The following is a 20,566-nucleotide window of genomic DNA, read 5'->3' as shown; positions in this document are numbered from 1 at the left end:
GAAACATACAGAAAGAATTTCTAGGGCAGCAGGGAAATTTTAACTGCAAGTGCCTGAATTTGTAGTCTGCTTAATATCCAAAACTCCTACTGGCTTCAACTTGATTTCTCGTGAATCTCTCTTTAAACATCTCAGAGCCTGATCGTTGTACCTTCTGTTGAAGATTCCTGTTCAATTATCAGTTCCATTACCTTTATGTCATCTTGCACTCTAAAGAGGATTTCCCAGATCTCAGGAAGCTTGTCTATAATGTCATCCAAAGGCCTTCCTCTCAGCAAGTCATTCAGTGCCAGACAGCTGCAAACAAGGAATTTTATTTCCTTCACATGGTGTACTTATTTGATAGAGGTGTATATACAGATACGTTTATAAATCTAAGTAAATGGTTAAAAAAAACTGAGAACTGTTTCACATTCCTTATTTTCCCCAAACCCTAAATCTACTTTGTCTCCTTTAGCAGAGAAAGAAACGTTCAGCCAGTCAGGTGAAATCTGAAACAGGTGACAGAAAGTGAGAAAGGCTGATATGGTGAAAATTGCTATTGCAAACATTCCAGTTACAAAATTGTTTCAGATATTTTTTTTTTCTGTAAGTATAGGATAAGAACAAAACAAAATGGCCTAATGTTTGGAATTTAAATTGAAATGGAAGTTTTCAATACAGCATAACTACAAACTAATGTAAACAAAAAGCAGCTCATTAAAAATGCTATACCAACTGGCATCCTGCTGCCAGGTACGTATATAGCCAGACTGTCAAGATTTTCTAATACTTAATGTAGTTTAGTATCATGCTCAAGCTACATGCAATACAAAATCTAAGGCTCAATGAAGAAATTGCTTCAAGACTGTATCACACTTCAAGCACAGACTACAAACTGGGCTCTATCCCAATGAGAGAACGTGTCCTCTTCTCCCCCTCAACTTTTTCACATTAACAAGTTTAAGGTGGAGAAGAGAAAAGAAGGGAGCTCAAAGAAAAATCTGTTACTTTTCCCAGCAATACCTGGATTCCCTGATCCTCCACAGACTGCTGGTTAGGTTACTGATCAAATCCTCCAGAATTTCCTTCATGTACTTATCAACCTATTATTAAAAAAAAAGGAAAAATCATGAAACAAGCATGGACCATGCAACCTTGTCCTGTACTCTGGGAGGAGAAAAAAAAAGGTCCTTTTGGACAACAAAACCTGCTTTCAGCCACAGCAGATGAGCTAAGGCTGGCCTGAGCAGACCCCGTGCAAACTTCCTCTGACTTTGCTTTAGAGGTGCCTTTCTCTGCACTGCTTCAGGGCTTAACACTGTGACAGAGAGAAGGAGAAAAGTCCCTCAGACTGAACTGTTTAGATGCAGCACCAAAAATGGATTTACAGGAAAAGCAGTTGCACTTTGATGAGGAACCAGGGCGAATGACTTCACCCTAAAATCAATTTTGCTAGAAGAAAAGATTTGCAAACCTGATTCCAGCCTTTTCAGAGACAGCGCAAGGGCATCTCATGCAAATCATTTATTCCCGAAATTTATCTGGGAGGAGTTACCCTCAAACTGATGTAACAGCCTCTTCCCATGGGCTTCCTCCCACTTGAAAACTGAGGAACTATATTTAGATGCTCTTCCTCTAGGAAGGGCACCTTAGGCCATAAGGATTCCTGAAGAGCTTCTCATAAGCAGTACCAAAGCAGTATCGAAGTGTGGGAAGACCCCACTTCAAGTAAAGGAAATCATATACTTTAACACTGGCCACACAAACAAGGTCTGCGATATTCTTTCACATGCAAGCGTCAGCGTGAAACCACTGTGCAACCTCTGTCTCATCTACAGACTCAAGCACCTCCTTCTCTGCACAGCTCCTCCTTTCACAAGATGCAACTGTCCCATGAGGATCTCTGAGATGCTGCTGGCTAGCAGCAAACCCACCGCTCTGCACTTTGCTGCTTACTCACCATCGACTTGTCAGTGACCAAGGCATTCCAAATGCTAGTCATTGCCTGTCGAATGCCCAGGTTGGGGTCAAACTGGTAACGGTACAGCCGTGGAAGTAGCTGGGGCAAAAATGGAGCCAGTTGCTCTCCAGCTTTGGCAGCTATCACATTGAAACCAAAAGCTGCTCCCTGAAATGACGAAAAAAAGAGTACTTGTTGAAACCATCTGCTCAGTGACTCCGTTATGGGCACACCAGTGTCAGTGGCAAAGTTGACTGACATAGTTTAGATTTAGACGAAATCAAAAGGACTAGAATCGTTCCAGAATTAGTTCCCCATCAGTGCTACAGTACCACAGTGATCTCAAACGTACTATCAGACTCAGCAGACAAGATGCTTCAAACATACTTTAAAACTTCCTTCTCTCTAACCTTCATTTCAATATACCATTAGACCTCATACAGACCTCATTTGCAGAAGTAGTGGTGGAGAATTAAAGCTATGAAGATTTGAATATATTATTCCAAAGAGATTCTTTCTCAGAAAAACTGATGAGGGTAGGGGACTGCTTCCCTACAGCTCTGCTGCACTTAGAAAAACTACAATAATGGAGGAACTCAAAAACTAAAAATAAAACAACTCTACCTTAGCTCTACAACCTGAAATTTCTGGAGACGATTATAATTTTGCATCAGTTCACATTTACTTTACACTGAAGTATTCTTCCAAACTCTTTTTTTTCTCCAACACTGTCAATTCTACTGTGAATTCTAACACAGTGAAACTGATGCTCACCTGTAAAGTCCCATGGGGACTTGCTCAACACAGGCAGTGCAGTGACTGCCTCTAATGATTTCATGTTTCCTGACTTGCAGTGTCAAAAGCTGCTGCTCAAAACCCCACGCTAGGGATTCCACAGGACAGGACATGCTGTCTGGGTTACTCAAGAAAATGAAGAGTAGTAACACTCTCAGTTAGGACTGCTGCTGTGAGGAGCAAGAGTCTGCAGAAAGGATAAAGAAAAGGGAGGCATCATCTGCAAGCTGAACAGCTTCCTCTGCCTAGCTCTTGTGTGGAGGTTGAGAGCACAGACTTCCAGATGCCCCCTTCAACTTAAAACAATTCTGCAAATTCCCCAAATGCCAAAGCTCAACCTACAGTTGCTGAGTGGATTTCCTTGACTCATCCTGGCTGGTGAAATTCCACAAGGGTCAGGAACCTAACTATGCTCCTGTGCTTCTGAATTCCCGGTGCAAAGAGAGGGAAGTCTTGAGAGATGTACTGACTTGTCAAACTCTGGATGAAAGTTAATGTCGAGGCTTGTTTTTTGTACTAAGCGGTGTTGCCAGAGAATCAAAACCTCAGATAACAAGCATGAAAGAGCACAAAAGGTGCAATACAGTAGATGCAGCTACCTGGGTCTTCTGCATGAAAGCACATGAAAGGTGCTCTGCCCACTCCTACGGACAAAACAAGTTCTTCCATGCTTACATAAAGCCAGTGAAAAAGTCCCCAAGTTAAAGCTCTGAATAGTATAATTAGATCTTCAAATTTATGATGCCAGTATTTTGGCAGGAAGTGGATGCAATTTTGGCTTTGCTAAAGTTCCCAGAAGCTTTAAAATATCAATACTTGAATTAAAAACCAGGGTACTTTTGACAATAGTGATTAAACTGGTATATTGTCAACCGGCTTTTTAGCAACTTGTTGCTGAATACTTTTTGTTCTATATTTTTAGATAACAAAGGTCACTTTCTCTGGCATCTGAAAATTTATCCAGTTTTGAAAATATTATCTCACTGTTTGAACACATCAAGACCTGGCCTCTAAGCACATTTAAAAGTAAAAGGGAAGGATCACAGCTGATTCAGAGGGGAATGCAGGATGATACGAATGCTGTGATACCAATGTTTTGTTGTAAGAATTTCAAGTAATCCTAAATTTGTTTCTGAGGCTAGTAAATTTGCATTTGACCTGACACCAAAGCATCAACAAATGGCCTCAACATGCAGTTATCCATAGATCATACAACCAGAGCTAGAGAAATGCAATTACTGTTTCCAGAGTGCGCAGTGGGAATGGAGGTCGTATGAAAGCAGCAAATTACCTTCCGAGAATTCCACATGGCATGATGGTTGGCCAGATTCATGAATTTGTACACCAGGTCTGGCTGATTGAGATCACTAGCCAGTGAACAAAGCTCCTTGTAGGTAGAAAGACCTTGACTTTGGAAAGCAGAAGGAAAATATGTGTCACTGTTTTTAGCTACGCAAATGCCATAATAGCTAATGCTATAGTCAAATCACAGCCTAACGCAGCCAGAGAGAATTGAACACCCTATCTGTACGACAAGGAAATACTTATGGTAACTTCGAGAACAAGAAGGAACTAAAAATGCAGGAAGCAGATTCTTAAGCAAGGGAGTACTGTTTCAGCACTGATTGTGCGTCTGTCATTGAGACTGTCACCAAACTTACCCATCTGGGGTTTTGCTCAGGCCACCCTGAAACACCACAGTTTCTCCAGTCATCTCGTGTTTGGCTCTGGTGGAAAAGAGATCCAGTATTAGCTATACCAAACTCTATCCTTGAATGGACTGCATGCTACAGAACAAGTTAATTTGTTTTGCTTTATTAACTCAGTAACTTCCCATTCTTTCAGTTCCAACCCCACAAAAAACATACAGGTGTGCAAAGGCAGCTACACAGCAAGGATCTCATTAACCTGTATCATGTGTAATGTTAACGAGATGCTGCAGAAAGTGAGGGGTTTGGTGTACAGTCAAAAGGTAAAAAGTTGAAACACCGAATGATGGCCTTTTTTTTTCTGTCCAGACACAAACCATGTAACGGACAGCAAATCTCCACCTCAAAACGAAAAAATCTCATTTCCATTCATCTAATCTCCTCCTGTTTACCACCACTGGATCCCCACACTCCCAGGCAGGTTTTTGTCATTTACAGTAGCCGCACTCACAGCAGGTTAGACAAGAAGGAGGCTGTTAAAGAGCATTTAACACAACACAATTACTAGCCAGGAGTCCTGTAAGACCAGCATTTTTTACACTAAAGCTGACAAGTGACCATTAACAACACTTCTTCAGCAAAAGGTACATTTCAGGCACAAGCAAGACCCCACTTTCACAACATTCACATTGTGTAGAGCTGTTGCAAAAAGTCATTGTCCTTTGCAATTACACAATGCAGCAAGAAGGAAATCTAACCAAACCCCAACTGACTTGAACTGCTTCAGTCAGGACTAAATCATTATTTTGAAGCTTTGTTGAATGGAAAAAAATGGAACAACTTCAGTCACAACAAACTCGAAGCTGAATTAAGAAATGTCCCAGTTTGACCCACTGACAATATATGGATATTGGCTTGCCCTTGGCCACAAAACATCTCTTTCCACACACAAGAGAGGCTCATCTTTGTTCCCATCAGACACACAGCTCAGAGTACTCCCTCACAGTGTTCGGAGCTCACTGTACCTTTTCCCAGTCATAAGGGTATCAACAAGTGTGGTGACTAGCTCTTGCTGATCCTGTTCACTTCCTAGTTCATATATCAGCCCAAGACCTTTGGAAGCAACATCTTGACTAAGCTCTGCAAGAGATTTTGCAAAGCAAAAATAAGCACGTGATTGAGTAACACACAAATTTCAAAACAAAGACTCAACCAAAATCATGATCTAGCAAATGGAGCTCTCTGCTGCAGTTCACAGCTCTCCATTTTAGAGCAGATGTAGTCTGGCAAGACACAAGCTTTCTGAAGCAGCAATTTGTTCTGAAGGCATACCCTCCACCAAATTAGATGTCATCTTCATGTTAACATTGTCACTGCAGGTTTTGAAATCGCACAGAGAGTTGCAAGAGCTGTAAGTATTCTGACACACTGCTGTCCCCTGAAGTCCAACAAAATTAATGGTAATATTCTCTTCAACTTCAGTGAGCTTTGGATAGGCTGCCCGATGCCACCCTTTCCATTAGCTGTCATAGACAGACTTATAGGCCAAGATTTGCTAGCTTAAAGAGGGCTTAGAGGTCCTGTCCATGCAGAACTCTGTGATACACATCCTGGTGCCCAAAGCAGAGCCAGTGTAGCAACACTGAACAATTTCTGTTATTACAGTCTGAAGGGGCAAATGAGGAAAAATATTTGTGCTTGCTTAGCAAAGCACAGAAAAAAACTGTGCTTTTTATTTTTACACACAACACCTAGAAAAGAAATCATTCCTATTACATCAGAAATGGGATGCTTTCTACTGTCACCTTTTAATGCTGACTGACAGAGAGGGTGTAGGTGACTTTCTGCCTGTTCAAAGATTCCCTCCATTCTATTAAAAGCCCACTAAAAGACGCAACTCTTAGGATGTCGTAGTACTTACCATCACTATCTGACAGAATGGAAACAAATGCACTTTGAATATCCTTGAGATGAGACTGCAAGATGAGAAAAAAGGACATTATTTTTATCTCAGGTTTTGGATCCTTTGTCTAGCCACAAGGCAAGTTCCTAAGAGATAAACAGAGGCTACTGTATCAATGCAACTGCCTGTTTGCACTACACCTACAACAAGAACTGCCCTCCTTTCCAGGTAGGTAAGCAGCTGCCTGATTGACATTCACAGAAGGTAACAGTTATTTGTCCAGCACTTTTTTACAGCTGTCATACCATTAGTAAACCACATATTTTATTTTTGTTGTCTAATTCATGGCAGAAATGCAACATAAATCTAGCTTGCAGCCAGATGGGGCTATCCTCTGTGCGAGGACATTTTCTTCATCCCCAAACTAGCAGATTTTGCCATCTCCCACAGGATCCATTGTTTAGACAAGTGTAACATGTGGCAACGTTTTACACGTAATACCTCACTCACATTTGCAAAGCACCTATTGTCCCAAAGCTCTTTATCATTACCTGCAGAGCACAAAATGTTCATATGGTCCCATTACAGTCTATACAGAGAGGACGTTTTGCTTGAGAATGCTTTATTAAGTCCTTGTACAGGACCTTTCACATTCTCTCATTACAGACAAGCACCCTAAATACAAGATTTTCATCGAAGTGCACCAAAAATACAATCCACAAAGCACATCATAACTGCTCCGAGGTACAAAAGTTGTGATAAATTCTGTGAAACAAGTGAGTCCTGAAATTACATCTAGTTTCTCCTTTCTTCCCCTCCTAGAGCTCCTTTTAATGTTTTCCAAAAATAAATCCTAGAAACTACGCAGACACCAACCTCTTCTTCCCAAGGGAAGATGTACTGCTACTTCACCTTACAACAGCTATTTACACTAAGCTCACTCTGACCTGAGTGCCAGTTAGTATGCTCCCCCAGGAAGAAAAGATAAGCCATGTCTGAAAAAGACCTCAGAAAGCACTGCAGCAGCACTGGGGCAAAAGAGGCAATGGAAGTGAAGGGGAAGGAAGGGACAGAAAGGAGGTGAGAAGCAAAAATGGGGACAATGAGCCAGTGTTAGGAAAGGGATATTTCTTACCTTAATTGCTTTGTGTGTGCTCAGCTTCTTCACCATCGATAGAAGCCAGATGCAAGCTGCCTGCCTAACATGTGGGTTGGGGCTGATAATGTGCTTGTTCAAAATCAGGTCTAGGACCCAGGGAACCACATCATTCACTTTCAAATCTGTATGAAAGAAAGAAAGGTGGAGGGGAGCGGGGGAGCTTTGAGAATCGGCCACACCCATTTTTAATTTCAATATAATGTGCCGCAGCAATGACAAACCTAATCAGCCCATGAGTACTCAGGAGACACCTTAATCTCTGCTTATTTAGGAAAAGCCTTCACTGGAGTTGCTGGGAAAGTGTTTCTCCTAATAGAAACACTGAATAGATTCCTCCTAACCCTTTATGAGACTGTTTCAGAGCCCGTGACCAAGAAGAGGTATCAATCATACTGCGTAAGATTCAGTGCACTACTTTGTTTTTATTAGGACTCAGAATTTCTAGAGCAACAGCAGGGTTCAGAGTCTACCCGATTCTACACATGCTCAGCTTTGTGTACACTTGAGATCTAAGACTACTCTCACAACATTATAATTCCTGTTTGGAGGTCTGAGGGTGATATTTACAGCTGCCTGTTTTGAAGCCAGCGTTTTGTCATGCTTGTATTTCAATGGGTACAGTCCTTAAATAAAATTTCTGCATTTACTGCATGCAAATGTCACTTAATCATATCAGGGCAAGTTGTTGGAAAAAGCCTTGCAATTTAATTTTATAACCCTGTTTTCCACTGCAGGCTTCAAAATGCTATTTTAAAAGGTTTGTGCATGTTTAACCTGAAACTAACCCAAGATGGCAAACCGAAATGAAAAAATAAAACAAATGCAGTGTCAAGTGGCAATGAATTAGATTTCATCAGGAAGCTATTTAAACAGCACATAAAATAAATTCTTCCATATCCTCTAAGCAGTAGGACTTGAAGAGGTGAAACGACCTGTATATAATCAGCACTGCAGAACACCCAGCAGTGCATTAATACGAAGTATCTCTTACTTCTACTGTTATAAACCAAACACCACCCAAATAAAGTTTTGGAGCCCAGTGTTAGTCCAGAACTGTGAGGTTTACTTTCCTCAACCCAGGCCCTGTATTAGGAAGGCATACCTGAAGGAGGGATATATTCCTCCTCTGTGACTGTCCATGCATCACGTGCAGCCACGGAGCTGGTTCCTACAGCCGCGCTGGTAATAGCTTCACCAACGGTGAACTGCAGCTCTATTTGTTTGGCCTGAAAAACACACAGAGCTTCACTGACAGTACTAATTAAACACATACCAAAACTGCTGGCACTTACTCCGCAAAACCACAGCCTCTCTCACAATGCCAGTTCTCAGCACCAATTTGCAATAAGATCATTCTTTTGGTGAGCTTCTGGCTCTGAGGTGGCACCTCAGACGCACTGATATTGATGGAAACCGAGCCAATGTCAAACTCTCCAAAAGGAATGCTACGAGTTAAAATTTCCATACTTATTTTTATAAGCGTGCCTCCTACAAAGCATTTGCTAGTCTCTGCAAAAGTTCAACCTAGTGAACAGAAAGAACTGGAGAGAGACGATGAAATAAAACAAAGTTAGAACAAGACTGCCAGTCATTAACAAAAATTACTGTGGCTTTGTTATAATATGCAGTAGTAAAAGATTCTGCTGCAATTCCATCCAGAAGTTGATCATCTCTAACAGATGCACAGATTTGTTTTTCACATTACAATAATTCAGACAACACTTTGCTTTGCTTCTCTGTCCTCTTTCCACTATTCGTTAAGCCCTCAGGAACAGAACGTGCAGATTTGTGATGAATCTTGAGTTATAAGAACTGATTTCCACACCTGCTGAGTACCTTCTAGATTGCTTTCCTTACTCTCTGGAAGTACAAAATGCTCGAGCATTTGGAGAAGTAAGCCCTTAGCTTCCTGCAATCTAAGGTAAATTGTTTTTTTTTTTCAAGTACACATTTGATAAAGGAATCTGTAATTAATGTCCCTAAGCAGCTACAGGAGATAAACAGAGCACTTAGAAACATAATTTTATGTTTGCGTACACAGTGTTCTCACTGTTGCTTGTTTGATCACATCAGATCGGACGACTCAGCAAAGCCAGCCTGTGTGATACTCAATAGCTGCTTCTACAATGCTGAATCCTATGTCAGTATGAACAAGGAAGAAAACAAGCTGTAAATGAAGAACACTAAAAAAGCTCCTTGACTATTTAATTTTGCTGTCTGGCATATTGCAGTATGTATAGCAGCCCTGAAGTACTGTGAAAATATGCAGTGTACTACACTGATGCACTTAGACTGACAATAGATACATATATTCCTAGAAGCAAAGCTTCTACTTCAAGTGAGCTATGATGTAGCTCAGATGAAAAAGAAAGTATATTTATGTTATCTACTTTTAGGGTACTTTTGAAGGCCAAATACAAACCTATGGCTTCATTATTACAAGCTCTTGAGATTTTACACATACAGATATTCCTCCTGAAGGGGAACACATATTTGTCTCAGAGACCTCGACTGGCAAGTTTTTAAACTGCGGCATATAACACTTTACAAGCCCAAAACTTACCTCTGCTCTCTGTATCAACACAGTTTTATAAAACCCAGAGGCACTATTACAAAAAGACAGCTGCCCTTGTCAACCTGGCTCTAGAGTATACAAAAAACCATTCAAATAGAAATACTATAAAGAATAATAATACACTGATAATGCCTCACCTCCACAGAATCCATTAAACCCTGCAACAGTAGCTTTTGGTGGGGAAAATCTTCATCTCCCACTGGGAAGTAACCTAATGTTTGTATTGCTCGTTCCTTCATCTAAAATACAAACAAAAAAACCAACACCATCACATAACGTTCCTGTAAGTCCAGAAGATACACTGTAAACCCATTCTTTCTCACCCTTGCTGAAGTTTCACTTAAGGTACCAGAAGTTAGACATGCAAATGACTTAGTAGATCAATCAGTGCACCTCTCTTCCAAAACACAGATCAAAACAAATGTCCTGTTACCTTTGAGGATTATTTCCAGGTAAAAGAAGATACTCCCATTTTTCTTGAATTAAAGTTATGACCATTCTTAGTTTTCATCCCTTAAGCTCCTACTTATGACCATAGAAAGCACAAGCAGTCAACTGCTAGACAACACTGGAAAAACCCTTAGCCTAATTCTAACTCACTAAAGCAAATGATAAGCCTAATTCCTCTAAAAAACGAGGCTGAGTTTGGCAGATACTACATAAACCTGGCATTCCAGAGGACAGAGCATTCCAAAGCAGGAATCATAACAACACTACAAAATCTTGCCTTATTTGTTTCCTTGCTGGAAGGGATTCGGGCCAATAAATTTTCAACAAGTTGCAGCTTTGTAAATCCTGTTCCTTCACTGGGGATTGGCAAGGGGCCATTCCTGCCAATCTCCCCAAGAGCCGTACAAGCAGCCACCACAAGGAAGGGAGAAGTGCTGTCCAGGAAAGAACCTAGAGAAAAAAGCAAAACAGGATGACTTGGATTTTGTACTGTTATTTAGCAGAGGGCAGGCAGGCCCATATTTTAACCACATAAGAAGCAAAGCGTTTATCTCCTCTACAGCTGGTAGGGAGTGTTACGCTCGAACAAAATCAAAGTGAAAGGAGACACTGAGAGGAGGCCAGGCAGTGGCACCGCTCTTAATTGTGCGATATTGGTCTATGAGCCAAGAGCGCACCTAATTCTTGTTGAAAAGGGTTAAGTCCATGCATCTAGTCAGATGACATTTTGACAGGCTGGAAATTCTATCACAGAAAGTGAACTCAGGATTACAGTATCTACAGGGTGAATTATCTTAGAAAAGTCCTCAGCCTGGGGTGGCTGAAAAAACAACTGTTACATGCAGCACAGCCTTAGGCAGGAAGTTTACCTATTGTCTCTGTCGTCGACTTTATGAGCTGTTCTTGTTCCGGCATCACTGCAGTGTTTGGCTGTTCTATGTCATGTAGCTCCATTGTTCTGATTTTCCCTTTGGCCAAGTACCTTCCTACTGTAAATCCCAAAGCCAACAAGGATCCATGTTGGACCTCCGGGCTCTACAGACAATACCAACAGTGCAGAAATTCTCATTTTCCAAGTAAGTAATACTTTGCACAAAGCACTGATACAAAAGCACATATGGACAAGCCAGATGAGAAGGCACCCTGAAGAATGCAGAGTTCTAACACATAATGCAAGAACATAGATTTTGATATTGCTAGCACTCTCTGATGGATGGAGTCCTTTAAAACAAATTAACTAAAGTTCAAAGAGGCTTAGGAGGACAGATTAAGAATTTGTCACCAGCACTCACATTCCTAAAGTCTACCCCTTGCTAGCTAGGGAAAAAAATAAAATTAACAAAAGTCTAACTAATCTGATTTGTAAGTACAGACTTAAGAAATAAGTGAAATCAGATAATACTATGCCGTCTCGACTTAAAAACTGGACATACTCAGATTAAGGGGACAAAATGTTCTCTTTGGTAAAACGCAGTAGAAAGGAATTACTCTATATTTGCATTGCTAAGAATGAGAACACACTTGGCCTACAAACACTGAGGGCAGTGCCTCTACACAGTTCAGTAGGCTACAGACTGTGAAAACTAATTATTACAATTAAATGTCAAGAACATTAATTTCTCGAATGCTGATCTGGGGCCAAGACTATCTAATGACAGTGCTCATTCCCACAGGTGAATTCTAACAAAAAGATTTTGTGTAGAAAAAAGTCTGTGTGACTTAAATGCTACCTTAAATAAAAGAAAAAAAAAGAAGGGGGCAGGGGTTTAAACTCAGATTAGTTCACGTATCTGTTTTTTACCACAGCTCTGCAAAAACTTGCATCAGTGCAACTCTGCTGCCAGGATGGGATCCTCAACCTAGCCTCGACAGCTGGGGCTGCTTCTTGTTGTGGTCTCACAGCGGCAAAGCCAGCTGAAGATGGGTCGTTCCCTGCTCCCCACTTCACACTGTGGTCCTTGCTGAGCCACTAGAGATGTCCACCACCCCTAGCTGCACTGATTCAGCTGGCTTTGTACATTCGCAGAAAAGCAGAGCTCTAACTGACTCAAACTCAAAAATGCATGGGAAAGCCCTGCTTTTTTGTGTTTTGTGGTTCACATTTCTCCCATTTTCAGCCAGGTTCTGCAAAAGGCCTTGACTTCATGGGTGACTGGGGCAGAAAGCAGTGGCAGGGGGCTGGGACCTATCAGTGCTGCCTTCGTGACCACAGAAGTTGCATCCTACATAAAACTGAGCAATGACACGGCTTTGGCTCACAGACTCAAAAGAAATTGTGTTTGCTAATTATTGCACATAGTAATCAGCACTTCTTGTCAGCCTCTGAGCCTGCTACGTGCAATGTAAAATGGTGTCCCATCAAGTCCTTCAGAGACATATGTAAAAACGTCTCAGGGAAATATAACCTAAAAATGCTACCACTTTGCCTCCCTTTGGGGAGTCAAGACACACCAACCAGCGTGGATACCTGCCCACTTTGTTTTCAGGACTCCTTCTGTATGCTCGTGGTGGCAAAATGCAGAGATAAGGATAATGGGAAGGAGCTGTCAGAGGAGGGAAGGCAGGCAAACCCACTGCAGCGATATGGCTTCGTGTGGGGCAGGAGGGAAGAAGCTGCTCCTCACACGGCAAAGGCTGCTGGCGGGACATTACCCTGAGGTGATGGGGAGGCAGGAGGCTGCTATGGCTCAGGAGAGGAGGGGAAGTTAAACATTTAACGAGTTAAACATTCTCTTAGTTCTGCAGGTAGCTGTAGTCACTCACAAATAAGGAACTGGTAAACTGTTCAAGGTAGGTAGTGTGATCCATTACCACTCAATGGGATGAGGAATATTTATGTGGCTAAAACTGGTTAACTGCTGGCTTTGCTTGGGAAGTGCCTCTGGGAAAGCCTCCTACTGACCTTAACAACAGCACCGGGGATTAACTTATTTAAAGATCTGTTGCACTTACCTACAACAAAAATCCCTTCTCACCATCCAACTGCAAATCACCTAGTTAATTTTACACTCAGATTAAGGCTAATACATCCTGGACACACTGTGATTCAGATTTCCTATCAGTTACACGACACGAGAAAAAACAAGAAGCATCAGACAAAGGAAGGTAGTTACATGGTTGTCTTTTGTCATCTTGATCAGCTGCTCCAAGGAGGCCTTAAGCTCATCTCCAGACATGGTAGACAGCACTACAGAATAAAACAGGGCTGCAAGCTCGCGCATTTCTTCTTTGTTCGTGTTCATCAGGCTCTGCAGGAGTTTTAAAAAGAAACATAAAATATGGAAGCAGCTTCTTATACAGTCTGTTCATACAGAGCTTCAATATACAAGCAGAACTGTCAAGCAGCTACATAAATAGTACTTAACTCAGAAACCACTCTTTAAACTGACAGTGTTATCACTTAGTAAGCAACAAAGCAGTCAATTCAGCAAAACATTCATTACACGCCCATCGTTTGTATTACAACTAGCCACAAGAGGGCTATCCGCCATTTCTGCATTAAACCCACAGACTGAATGCTTGGCTGAATTTTGTCTTCAGAGAAGAACTTCCACATTTTGTATCCATACTGAGCTAAAAAAACCCCTAAAGATAACATTCCTCCTGAGCTACTGGAGGCTTCCATTTTCCATTAAGCAGAGGGAAAAAAACCTCAAGGGGTTAAACCTGTTACATGCAATGGTGACAAAAAAACCCAAGTGCCCAAGAAATCACAGCTCTCAATGCAAATTAATCCACTTTGTATTACAGATCTTGTATTACCTAAATGATTAAAAAGTTGAATTTGGGAAGCCTCAAGACATTTGTTAAGACGTTATGTTACCTCTGCCATTAACGTATAATGAAACATACTCATGTGAAAAATTCATACCCGAAGCTTTGAATGGCTTGTGCCACCACCAAGAAAGCAAAAACGAGCCAAGCAAACAAACAAGAAACGAGATCTGTCAGGCTCATGAAACATAACTCTAACTTCAACTCAAAACTTAGATCAGATCACGTAGCTGACTTCCAACAAACCCCTGGACCTGTTCCTTCCATTTGGCAAAGTGAAATCACACAAAGGATGATTTACAACAGTATTTCTAAAACTATTTAGTATTGGTTACTACCCCTAGAAGCTAAATTTTGCAAATGGACACCGGGCCAAAGAAAAAGAAGGCTTTCCTGCAAACGAGCAATACTGAAAAGGAGTGTTTTTAAGTTGTCTCCTTTGAGGTTCATGCCTGCACTTAAATGAGATGTGGTAAACTCTATACAGTACAATGCAGCATAGATACCAGCATGAGAAATTATTACAACACATTCTAATTTTTTCTTAACTTGACCAAGTATTTTTTTCTGCCAGATGCCCCCAATGAAAGCGAAAGCAACCTGTAAGAGTTTAGCAAATCATGAAAAAGCAGAAAGTTGCCTGAGAAAAGAATATAGGGAAAGCAGAATTCTCTTTGGCGTATTCCCAAGCAGTCTCCAATTTATCTGGTTTTTTGTTTGTTTGGGGCTAATAAAAAACATAAAAAAACTCCACAGGAAGGGCTCTAACACAATTAGGGACCTAATTCCTCTCATTTTCTGAGAAGCAACTCATATCTTCCCACTGGAACATTCTCATTGTTAAACAGTTCCTTCAAAAATATGCAGATTTTCGTTTTCAGTTTTCTTTTGCTGCTTAATGGACCTTCTGATCAAGGGGAAAAACTGACTATACCAACAGGATCAATGACATACATTACCCAGAACACGTAGGTCAATGCACAAAATCAGAAACAGCAAAGAACCAAAAAATAATTTTCCCTACCCTGCTACATATAACATCTTGTGAGGTGCTGACTGTAAGTAGAAACACCAGATTTCAAATTAAGTTCACGCTTGGAAATAATACTCCATTCCACCATGGGAAAATGCCAGATTTTAATGCCAAGCCCCCTCCACCACATACCTTTATCCAATCCATTTTGTCTACAAATCTGGTGGCTAGTTTTTCTGGATACACTGAAACAACTTCTAGAAGACAATACATGACTGGCAAACCTAAAGAGTAATTAAAGAATCGGGTTATTAAACAATTGCAGTATTTACAACAATCTAACAATCAGTGACAAAAAGAGCTTAAGAAGTATCAGGCATTTCAAAGCATTCATTTGCAATTCACTAGGGATAACAAACAATACAGAATAATAGGGTATAGTATTTCTCAGAAATACTAGGGAAACTAATAGCAAAAAACATTCTAGTAGTAATTTGTTCTGAAGGCTTTCAAGTGCTTTAAGACTACACTTATCAAGACACGTTATTATCAAGAGTGAGGAAGACACAATTCACTGGTGAGAAAGCCTCAGAATTTTAAAGCATTATGTCAACTGATGCTGCAATTTTACTCTCCCGCTTTCTCCTACCTACACAGCAGCACAGAAGAGAACAAGCTTCAGCTGAAGAGTTTGCAGTTCGTGTTGCAAATCTGTGACTGCTGCAGCCAAGTTCAAAGCACTGAGCTGGCAACTCATTTCTAATAAGAGAAGATTTTTTTTTTTCAAGATGATGCTGCACACAGCTGCTTACCTCCAACACCAGCTAGCAGCTGCTGAAGAAGGCCAATATATATATGTACAGGGTTGGTTTCTGCACTTTTTGAAGAGGAGGAGGAAGAGAAAGTTATGTGGTTGCCAGACAGGAGGTTTCTTACATAACGTCCAATGGCTGGAGCATGATCTTGCATATCTGCCAAGCTCTGTGAGGTTGGCACCACACCTGCACTGTGAGCAAGACACATCCGCAGGTACAGCACTATCTAAGTAGAGAAGAGAAGAACACAGGATACTGAGTGCACGAGCACTTGGAAAACCATGGAGGAAACAAAATAAAAGAGCAAGGAATATGCTGTACTTAATGTAACCAAAACAAATGTTTCCTTCTTTAATCAAATATAGACAGAAGAGTCAGCATGGAGACAGGAACAAATATAAAGTGGGACAAATCTTGGGACCAGTTCCTACAATACACCTGTGTAAGCAGACAACCCTGCAGTGCCTGCATCACTCTCGAAAGATTAAATCATACAGAGACTTTTGGTTTATCACCAGCTGATGCAACGTCCTTGCAGGCAGTTCAGCCTGTACCCTACAGCAATTTGGCATGTGTACAAATGCAACCCAACGCATGGCCAATACAGACCTTGCATCCCATCTGAGCTTTGTGTCTACAGATCGCTGAAGCCAGGGAATCTGCTGTGAACAGAACAGCCTCGAGGAGAATAACAGGACTTCTGCACAGGACTGCCAGTTTCTCCCTCCGAGAAGCTGTTACACTAGGTATGCTGCAGAAAGCAGCGGAGCAGCCCTCTTGGGAACAGTCCTCCCACCCCCCTTGAAAATCCTGTTCAGACTGCCATTTAAGGACAGACAGATAAAGGAAAGAGAGTTAATCCTAACATCTGTTTAAAAGAGGAATGTTAGAACGTAGGGTGATTTATGGTAACTGCTAGCTTCTTACACTGTGCTCTAAATAAATATTGGTATACATATCTGAGGAAGTAAGTTCAGGCAATTACCTCTCCAAATGTGGCAGGATTGAAAGGCAACGCTGCAGTTCCAGTCATATATTTAGCCGGAGTTTTCATTCGGTGACAGGCCTAAACAACAGAGTATATTAAGAGCTGAACATTGAGACCCATGAGCCGCAGAGATGTTGGAAAGGTCGATGAAATTTTGCTGATGCAACTATGTTTATCCTCCACTTTGCAACTGAAAATGTACAACAGTTCTATAACAAAAAAGGCACAGTGCACTTGGTAATAGTACAGTTTAGGTCCATCAACTTTACATCCCTATCAACTCAGAAAGTGGAAACTCTGAATTCATGAGAGGAAACGGCAGGGGAGGCTGGAGGAGGACAACATTCTTCCTTCCCTCAGGAAAAAAAGAAGTGCTTTAGAATTTAAAAACAAAACACCTCATAAACTTGCAAACTCTGAGGCAGCCCAGCTGATGGGGAGCCAGGACGCTTGGAGACCTCAACTCTGTCTGGAGAGGCTGCAGAGCAGCCAGGCGTCCCCAGCGCTGGGACCTGGACACCCAGGGAGGCTCCCAGGCCCTGCTACCTGTGAGGCAGAAGGCTGCTGCAGCAAGTGGGCAAGTCCTTTCCGTCAAAATGTTAGCTTCGACAAGCAGGAATATTCCAGCAGAAAAACCACCTGAACAGGAGGTTTCCAGTAACAGCCACTGCAAACGCAGCAAAGCACGTCCATATTCTTTAGGTGATACGCACATCAGTGCTAGGGCTGGATTCAGCACAGCAGCCTTGCTTCTGAATAAACACACAAGGCAGCTGCACAGAAGTCAACAGATCCTGAGATCATCTCCTGTGAAGAAAGGCTGAGAGAGTTGGGGTTGTTCAGCCAGGAGAAGAGAAGGATCCGAGGGGAGTTTATAACAGCCCTTCCAGTACCTAAAGGGGGCCTACAGGAAAGATGGGGAGGGAATCTTTATGAGGGAGTGTAGTGATAGGAGGAGGAGTAACGATTTTAAACGAAAGAGGGAAGATTTAGATTAAATATTAGGAAGAAATTCTTTCCTGTCAGGGGGGGTGAGGCACTGGAACAGGTTGCCCAGAGAAGCTGTGGATGCCCCATCCCTGGAGGTGTTCAAGGCCAGGCTGGATGGGGTTTGAGCAGCCTGGTCTAGTGGGAGGTGTCCCTGCCCATGGCAGCGGGGATGATACAAGATGATCTGTAAGGTCCCTTCCAACCCAAACCATTCTATGATTCTGTAATTCTATGATCTCTTAGTGTGCTTAGATCTTTTGCTGCACTGGAACTTCAATGACATCCAGAACCATCAGTGAAAACCTGAATTAGTGAACCATAAGACAACTCCCTTGAAGAATGGGTTCCCAACCATACCCAGCAGATCATGTCCTACTCTTTCACATACACTTTCTTTCAGGGGGAGGGAAGGATCATGCTAACTCATGCAGGAAACCCATTTTGCATCTTGGCCTGCTGTGCCAAGCAATGCATAAAAACTTCTCCAACATCTCCAACACTCGCAGATTATTCAAGATACATGAAAATTCACACTTCAAGATAACTAATCAAAGAAAAGTACCTCAAGGTTTTTTTAATACGCCTTATTAAGATCTGAAGAGTCCTCAAAAAATGTTTTTTAAATTCACCCAGGAGTGAGGGACTCTTGCTTTTCTCAGTAGTGAATAAACTAGGCCAATCCATAGTTATTTAATGACACTACAGAAGTCAAGGAAAATTTTAAAATTAACTACAAGGGGACGGGTATTTAACAGTGTTATCTGAAACTTGATCTTGGTTTGTTATTTTTTTTGTATCTATTTGAATAACCACTACTTTGGACTAAAGCAAGTTTTTTCATAAAGCTTCAAATACTTCATATACTAGCAGAGTACACCAGGAGAGTACAACACCAGCACAGTACAGAACATTTCTGTTGTATACTGTTGTTCTAATGCAACAGGGTCTGTTTAGCCTGGAGAAGAGAAGACTGAGAGGGGATCTCATCAATGCTTATCAACATCTGAAGGGCAAGTGACAAGAGAATGGCACCACATTCTTTTCAGTGATGCAAGGGGCAACGGGCACAAACTGGAACACAGGAAATTCCATCTCAACATGAGCAAAAACTTCTTTCCTTTGAGGGTGGCAGAGCACTGGCACAGGCTGCCCAGAGAGGTGTGGAGTCTCCGTCTCTGAAGACATTCAAAACCTGCCTGGACACGTTCCTGTGCAACCTGCTCTGGGTGACCCTGCTCTGGCAGGGGGTTGGAAGATGACCTCCAGAGGTCCCTTCCAACCCCTGTCATTCTGTGATTCTGTGACTTCACAAGAAATATCTCAGGTATAAGAGTTCTGCTGTCACAGGTCTCTTGCAAAACCAGATGTGCTCCAACATTATATATTTGTGACATTTTTAAAAAATGTAGACCATCAGAGGGTAAAAAAGTATTGTCAGTGACCTTCCACATCATCTTTATACCTTATAAGCCTAGTACAGCTGCTACACACATAAGTGTGTAATACGAACAAGATTTTAACATTTCTTCAGATGATCTCTCAGTGCAAACAGTAAGGGTAAACTCAGTGGTACAGTTTTTGGCATGTTCCACTAAAGTCATGATAGGTTATTTACATGGCCATTATTTCCAGATTTCAATGAAGGTGAATAATTAAGACTCTAAGTCAACAAACCAGACTTCTTCGCTTGGTCCAGTATCTCCTTTCATAGCCTGAAATCTTTTTTCTGTTTTATGTAAAGTATTATTTTTCACTAGCCCAACCACAGAGTGACCTTCCTGACCCTTCAATAATGTGCTGGTGAGCAAACTATGTTTGTGAAACATGGTGGATTATCACCTTTGAACACTGGATTCCTCACTCCACACATTTTCTGCACAAACAGCATCAAAGCAGAATAATTCCTTTGTTAAAGGATCTGCCTCCTTAACACTTGGATCTCCTGCAATTATTGCCAGCAGAAGGTAACAATGAGTGCTAATCTTGGTAATGCAATACTATGTGGGGTCTTCACCATGATTTTAACTAACTTTATTCCTCAGGGGAGGTGAGGGAGAGGAATACAGGGAAGGGAAGACCACACTTATTATATGCCTGACCATCAGGCATGTATTTGTCATTTACTGGGACAGAAGCACTGTACCTTGTCTTGAATGTAATGGACCATTTCAGGGAAGGAAGGCATCTGCTTCCCAGAACTCTCCTTTTCATTTTTACCAGGAAATGTTCTCAGCACCCGCTGCGCTTCTCCGTGTACCTCCTCCCGCCTTTCAGAAGAAAAGATGAGAAACAGACATTATTTGCCCAGAATAAATGGCCTTTAATGAGCACTAAGATATCTTGGGAAGCTGGGGGAGAACGAAAAGTTTTTAAATGAGAAGTGGTTTTTTTTGAAAGGAAGGGGGAAAAAAGCTTGCATTAGAACATTTAACGATTTGCTTATTTTAGAAAGGGGGAAGAAAAAAAGATAGTTATGAGTGGCCTCTGCAAAACAGTCTGGATCACCCCACTTCTGCTCCTCTTACATCCTGCAAGTGTTCACCACCCATCAGT

The 20,566-nt window shown here is 41.5% G+C and overlaps 1 protein-coding gene across 2 annotated transcripts in view; it reads right to left on the bottom strand.

Annotated features, from left to right (window-relative positions):
- The window catches only part of ECPAS (Ecm29 proteasome adaptor and scaffold), a 67,945-nt gene that overhangs the window by 20,647 nt on the left and 26,732 nt on the right, over positions 1-20,566 (bottom strand). For both annotated transcript variants that reach the window (XM_063319345.1, XM_063319343.1), the window contains 17 exons: positions 20,157-20,280; positions 17,021-17,101; positions 16,033-16,261; positions 15,413-15,504; positions 13,587-13,721; positions 11,343-11,508; positions 10,751-10,923; positions 10,161-10,262; positions 8,551-8,674; positions 7,425-7,570; positions 6,308-6,362; positions 5,412-5,526; positions 4,399-4,464; positions 4,029-4,146; positions 1,943-2,110; positions 1,006-1,085; positions 192-297 (listed from right to left, as the gene is read on the bottom strand). In XM_063319345.1, the coding sequence (XP_063175415.1) occupies positions 192-297; positions 1,006-1,085; positions 1,943-2,110; positions 4,029-4,146; positions 4,399-4,464; positions 5,412-5,526; positions 6,308-6,362; positions 7,425-7,570; positions 8,551-8,674; positions 10,161-10,262; positions 10,751-10,923; positions 11,343-11,508; positions 13,587-13,721; positions 15,413-15,504; positions 16,033-16,261; positions 17,021-17,101; positions 20,157-20,280 (2,080 nt within the window). The remainder of the gene's footprint in view (positions 1-191; positions 298-1,005; positions 1,086-1,942; positions 2,111-4,028; positions 4,147-4,398; positions 4,465-5,411; positions 5,527-6,307; positions 6,363-7,424; positions 7,571-8,550; positions 8,675-10,160; positions 10,263-10,750; positions 10,924-11,342; positions 11,509-13,586; positions 13,722-15,412; positions 15,505-16,032; positions 16,262-17,020; positions 17,102-20,156; positions 20,281-20,566) is intronic.

Source organism: Chroicocephalus ridibundus, chromosome Z, assembly GCF_963924245.1.
Source record: "Chroicocephalus ridibundus chromosome Z, bChrRid1.1, whole genome shotgun sequence".
In the NCBI taxonomy this organism is placed as follows: Eukaryota; Metazoa; Chordata; class Aves; order Charadriiformes; family Laridae; genus Chroicocephalus; species Chroicocephalus ridibundus.
The sequence above is the reverse complement of the archived record's forward strand: the minus strand, read 5'-3'. Positions and strand labels throughout refer to the sequence as shown.